The 6403-nt window shown below is 33.8% G+C and overlaps 1 protein-coding gene across 1 annotated transcript; it reads left to right on the top strand.

The window, feature by feature from the left end:
• Positions 1-4360: 4360 nt before the first annotated feature.
• LOC149555076 (uncharacterized) lies at positions 4361-5341 on the top strand. Its single transcript, XM_089833582.1, has one exon. It carries the CDS (start codon positions 4361-4363, stop codon positions 5327-5329), a length of 969 nt encoding a protein of 322 aa, XP_089689708.1. The 3' UTR covers positions 5330-5341.
• Positions 5342-6403: the final 1062 nt, after the last annotated feature.

The following is a 6403-nucleotide window of genomic DNA, read 5'->3' as shown; positions in this document are numbered from 1 at the left end:
TGTCAATTTTCATAATGCTAGTTAGTGAGGCAAAAGTATTTTGAACACATTCTTCTTGATTTTTAGTAGACATTCATTAATCTAATGAGACCCATGATATTGTAAGGCATAAGTTAACTCTATAGCATTTCCATCGATGACACATGCATGTTGATATCTTCAATCCATTTAATTAGGATGTGTAATAGCATGTTAATAGGAAAAATGTATAATGAAAATATAGAAAAGTGTCTATTTCAATGGTGAGTAAATCTATCAGCTTTTATCCTCATTTTTTGTAAACTATAGTAGCCTGAGTTAGACATCTCTTCTATATATTCTTGAAAATTTTCTATTATCATTTTAGGTCTTTAAATTTTAATTTCACCTAAGTTATATTAAATATTTTAATTTAGAACTATTTAAAAGTCTATCTTATAATACAATATTTCCATCGTAGATATTTTAAAAATAATTTCAGAAAAGACTACAAGTAACTTGTTCTTAGGTTTCTCTCATACAAACATGGTTTTCTATCTATTTTTTCTTTTTAATTGCTCTTTTATATAAATTTTAATCATCCACGTTTATCATCGGAGTTTCAAGGCAGTTTCCAATTGAAGATACATACTTTGTTTTAAGTTTTTGAGTTTAATAGCACCTCAATGTGATTTTAAGTTAGGAAAAAATTCATTTATTTTTGTTTTTACCTTGTGGATAAGAATTTTTTCATGCTAGCTGAAATATATAGTAAAATTTAATTGGCCTTCAAATCCCAAACTATGATGTTCACCAAAATGCATGATCTGAAGAAGGTGTTTCTTGATAGTTCATCCAAAAATATATGTGAACTACCTATTAAATGTCCCTATACTAGTCACATTAAAAGATAAAGTGTTAAATAATAAAGGGACTCCCAAAATATATACTATAATGGTAATCTCTCAATGTCTAGAGTTTATAAGGATTTGCAATAGTAACTATTACATTCATTACATAATTTTTAATTTTTTGTTCATTTTTCTAATTATATTTCTAATCTTTTATTAACATTTGATCTTAGGAGTAAACATGATAGATCAATTAATCAAAGACTTTGTAGGCATATCAATAACCTTTTTGGACTTCTTTGATGCGAAAACTTTCTCAAGTCATAACTTTTAACTACATTGTTTATTTTGGCTGAGATTTTATAGGAAAATGTGTCTTCCAGAGTCCTAAAAGATGGCACTAGAATTTTATCAATTTGACCAAATCTTGACACTTCTAGAGTAGGGTGCTTTTTAGTGGCTACTATTCACCAATTGGCTAATTTTAGAAAAAATTAGCTAATAACTTACTTCTTAAAAATATTTAAAATTGCCACATTTTTATAAAATTTAGTTATAAAAATATTTAAATAATTTAGTATTCACTAATTAAATAATAGAAACTATTTTCATTTTCAAAATAATGTCAGATTCACCAATATTTTATTATATTTTTCTATAGGAGAGTTGCTTAAAGCTTACCCTATTCTAGAGCCAAGCTCTACTATATAGGGCTTCAAAATCATCTTTTGTCATTTTTTCTAAGACTTTACAATTCTTTCTTTCTTTGTTGGATTATTTATATTCATGTAGTTACTTAGTACCTTTTTGGGTGATGTCACCTCAGTTAACTCTAAATAATTTGACATTTTGTACCCCTAGAAGTAGTTTTAGAAATTACCAAAAATGGTAAATATATATTTTTTGAATGTCTTCTAAAAAGAGTATTTATTGTCATTGAATTAGTGTTTTATCTCGATATAGAAACAAAATGGTTTGGAGAATAATGAAGCATCATTGAATTTAGAAGCTTTTGGTATTTTTCAATTTCTCTTATCAATAGTGTCAAGGGTTAAAAATCTTGTTACATTCTTCCTAAATGGTAAGAAAAGTTTTGTATTTTACTAGTACACTACTATTTGTTTGATATTTTTCGTACAATCTAGAACTCATTACATTTATTATTCACCTTTTATATTATAGTTTTCTGTCTTTTCCAGAACTTTTCTCATTGTCAATAGAATGGTAAACCTTTTAACCATTTTTCATTTTTGGATGGTTTGCATACTCATGAGACACATAGCATCTAAAAGCTAGTCTATTTCACTCACAAGAGATAACATCTAAAAGTTATTCACTTTCTTCCTCATCTCATTTTGTGTTGTCTTTTAGTAAATTTTCAAGTATTGGAGCCTATTAAAACACCAAACCCCATTTAAAAACACTATCGTTGAGCTTGATAATTTGGCCATTGTAAAACCATGTTGGAGGTTCAAGAGGTTTTTTACACAATAAAATATTTGACACCAATATTTATCCATATACAATTTGTTCCATGTCATGTATTTTGTTAGTCCTTTTCTCTGTCAAGGTTTAAGGTTTATGATTATAGAATAAAAGTTTCTTAAGATACTTGAGGAATGAGAAGTGTTACTTTCTTTGTAAATGACCAAGTTTAGAGATGGTGATAAATTTAAAGACCATTTGAGGGAAACTATAACAAGTAGTGATGTTAAAATGTTTGTTCTATGATGCATCAACATGGGTTGGAGGGATGATGGCATCTTGTCTTATAGGTTATGTTCCATAAGAAATAAAAGTCATGTCTATTTGTATTCATATGATTATGAGATGATTTGATCTCCCACCCCAAATAGTTTTCTTCCTTATATTATTCAACCTTGGCGAATTAGTTCAAATTTTAAAAAATACCAGCATAAGAAATAAAATGAAGTCAACATACTTTTAACAATCACAAAAAAATATTAATTGCCGATAAAAAAAATACTTGAAACCATATAATATTCACCAAACAATATCTAGAACTATATATTGATGGTGTTCATATGGTTTGTGCACCAAATATATGTATAGAAACATATACTATCACACCAAAATCAAGTAGGAGGGTTTCGAGATCTGCATAAAAACCTTGATTTTATAGTCTCTATTTTGGCATTGGACAACCAATTTTACACTTATAACACCATTTGGATGCACTTGTGATGATTATTTATAAGGATTTAGACTATTAATTTGAATAAACAAGTGTGTATTGGGAGGTCTAATATCATGTTGGGGGTGATGATTAGACACTCGGAGAACCTAAAGGATCATGGCTAATCGAACCATCATTAAATCTAAAGGATGATGAGGTCGTGATTATATTGTATAATTAAACCCTCATTATGAAGGCTAGAATGATGTACTAGATAAGGGTATAACTAGATGAATGCTATGTGTCCCAAACCTATAACTCGATAACCCAGAAAAAGTATGGCTTAATAAATATCAAGAAAGCTAGGGTAGAGAGGCCATAATACTTGATCTAATAAATTGATCTTCCCATTTACAACAATGTAAGGATTGCATGCATAAAATAAATTGCAATAAACTTACCTTGGTTATTCATTCTATGTATGATATGTACCTCCTTAGATTCAGGGGTTTTGACCCGTGGGCCAAAACATTGACAATGAATCTAACCATTGTAGTTAAAAGGCCTAGGTCAATCAAGCAAACTCTTCGATACGTCCCACAAAAACATGTTAGATCAGTTCATCTTACGAATCGTATGCATATTTATTTATGACAGTTTGAGTGGGAATATTTATAACCGTTTGAACCTTCTTCAAATGTAGACTGAGTTTACTATTGTATTTGCACACTAGCATTCATTAGATCCTTTTTTCGTAAATAGAATAGCTTATTATTAATTTATTTTTCAAAACTGGATTTGTTCAACCTTGTTGATGATGAATTTTGTTTCCAGGCAGGAATTTCTAACATCGTTGACAGAAAAGCACAAATTTAAGGGTTGTGTACCTGGGCCAAGACACGAGTGGAAGGAGACCGACTTCATGATTGGCACAATCTAAAGCCTTGTCACAAGGACGATCTCCCTCGATGAGAAATATAAATATATCCCCGCGCGCCCTAAAATTTTGATGGACCAATTGATTCCAACACGATCAATTAAACAAACAGCTTATGCACGTTTGGACAGGAGACATGTTATCTGAAAATTGCAGGCGATTGCAAGTAAAAATGTTGATTAAACTTAAATTTTGTGACCTCCTAAATTGGTTGGCCACATGATGTCTAGCTGTGATGTTTCTAGGGTTAGAAACCACAGGACGGGCATCTCGGTAGATTAGAAGCTACGGCACATGGAAAGCGTGGATAGCCAGAGGAAGCAGGGGACAGGAGATGCGTTGATGCTTGTGGCCGAGATTCTCTCCTTGTGTCTACCTGTCATGGTGAGTTGTATAAATCATGTTAATACCCAGGCAGAACATCACCAGAATCAGAGTCATCTTCTATATTCATCAAAGGAAGCAAAGCACAAGAGAATGAGCATCTCCATTACAATGCCTTCTCTCTCTCGTCTCTCCTCTCTTGGGGCGGCCATGGCCCTCCACTCTCCTCGAAAGCATCATTTTCATAGTCGGTCAAAGAGCATGCCCTCCACCCTGCAACTGCAGACTGGGCACCCAATTCTCACAGAGGAGTTTGAAAGATTGGAGGAGTCCTGTTCTTCTTCTTCTTCATGTTTCGGAACTGATTGGCTCGCCCAAGCGTTGGAGGTGTTGGTGAGTTGCAATTCCAATCTGTCAAGCACAAAGATCGAGGTATTGGGGAGCAAGTGGATGAACGCACATCTGGATGACATACTCCATCTGCTTGAGGTGTGCAACTTGTTGAGGGACACCATTGCGGATATCAGGAAGCAGCACGCCTGTGTGCAGGCAGCGATTCGCGGCCTTGGCCCTGCTCTCTCTCCCTCTCCCTCTGCGTATGCCCTTGAAAGGGCACGAACCGCCCTCTCCGTTTGGTTGAGTAAGAAGAAGGACACACACGCCCAGCTGGAGAAATGTATGTCCATGCTGAGGCGAATGGCAGAGAAGGTCAACGTTGAGCACAAAGCAGGAGCAGCAATCGACATCAACCATGCAAAGGCCTTCGCCATCGTGATCTGCTCTACCCTCGTCGCTGCTCTTTCCTTCAAGACATCCCACATGAGGATGCCGTCTCTTCCTCTTCCTTCCCATTTCACTTGTCTGCATCACAAGCTGAAGGAGGCATTCGAGATGAGAAAGAGGTCATCAAGGTCCCTGCACGAGTTAGAGGCAGCAGATATTGCACTGGCAAATCTCAACAATCTTCTCAACTCCAAGTCCAAATTGCATCTTTCTCCCTCCATCTTGGCTCTCAATGAAATGGAGACTGCTCTTCGCCTCCTCGAACACAAAATCAACAAGCTCTTCAAGTCTCTCATTTCTACCAGAGTTGCGCTCTTGAACGTGCTTTCGTCTCAGTGACTTACTCAATGCCCAACAAATTATTGACGAGGCAGCCAGATTGGCCTTTTAAACAATTTGGGGCCTCCAAAATGCATGTAACATAAGTGTATCGATACTGCTGCAAGGATTCAACCTCTTCTTTAATACAGAAAAGTAGAACACGCTCACAATTTTCCTCTCATCGTGTTTGATAATCATTATTGTCTTCTTTACAGCTGCATTTGCAATATTTTTAATCATATAATTAATCTCAAGTGAAACCCATGATCATTGACTCTCTGATCATAATTTATATGCTAGAGTACAGCTTTCAATAGATGGTCACGTTGATAGTTATCAACCATACGCTACCATTCAAAAAACTGTCCGTGATGTGATTTGTTTCTTTAGTCTTAGTTTAAATGAATTTTATTCACATGTACTTTGTTATTTATTTACAATACGGTGTCATTCGTAAATCTTCCAATTTTTAAACTGCCCACACAATATATTGTCCTCTCTAATGTTCCTATAGATGCTCTTACTATAGCCTCCTTTTCCGATATCTTGATGAAAATAAGATAGACTCAATGGGCCTCGAAGAAGCTCATGTATATTCTTGTGGGGATCATTTTAGTAAGAAGATTCTAGTTAACAAATGGCTTTGTATAGGTTATTACTGGAAAATAATGGAACTATGCTTTTCTTCTTCTGTTTTCCAGACATTGTTGTGAACATCAAACACCATAAAAATTTGATTCATGCTTCCTTTCATGAACTCCGATATTAGGTATCTTCATGGTCATTTAATCTTATTGATTTTGAATCTAATTTCAAAAATTTATCCTCCTTTTTCTCAAGAACATGTGTATATAATAATAGCTATATATAACTTTACTAGATAGATAGAAGAAGTTTCTACTCTTTCTTCTACTACACCTAATGTCATTTGCAACTTTCTTTACAACTGCATTTGCAATTTTTTCAATAGTTAAATATATATATCGTATATTGTTTTATGGCATTCCTCCATATCAATTTTAATTTTATTTTATTTGAAAAATTCATCCATGAGTAATATAATTTTAAGTGTCCTATTATGTGATCAACTAC

This window comes from Cupressus sempervirens, chromosome 5 (assembly GCF_028749045.1).
Source record: "Cupressus sempervirens isolate cs-2001-9-10 chromosome 5, ASM2874904v1, whole genome shotgun sequence".
NCBI lineage: Eukaryota > Viridiplantae > Streptophyta > Pinopsida > Cupressales > Cupressaceae > Cupressus > Cupressus sempervirens.
Note: the sequence above shows the minus strand (reverse complement) of the source record. Positions and strands in the feature narration are given on the sequence as shown.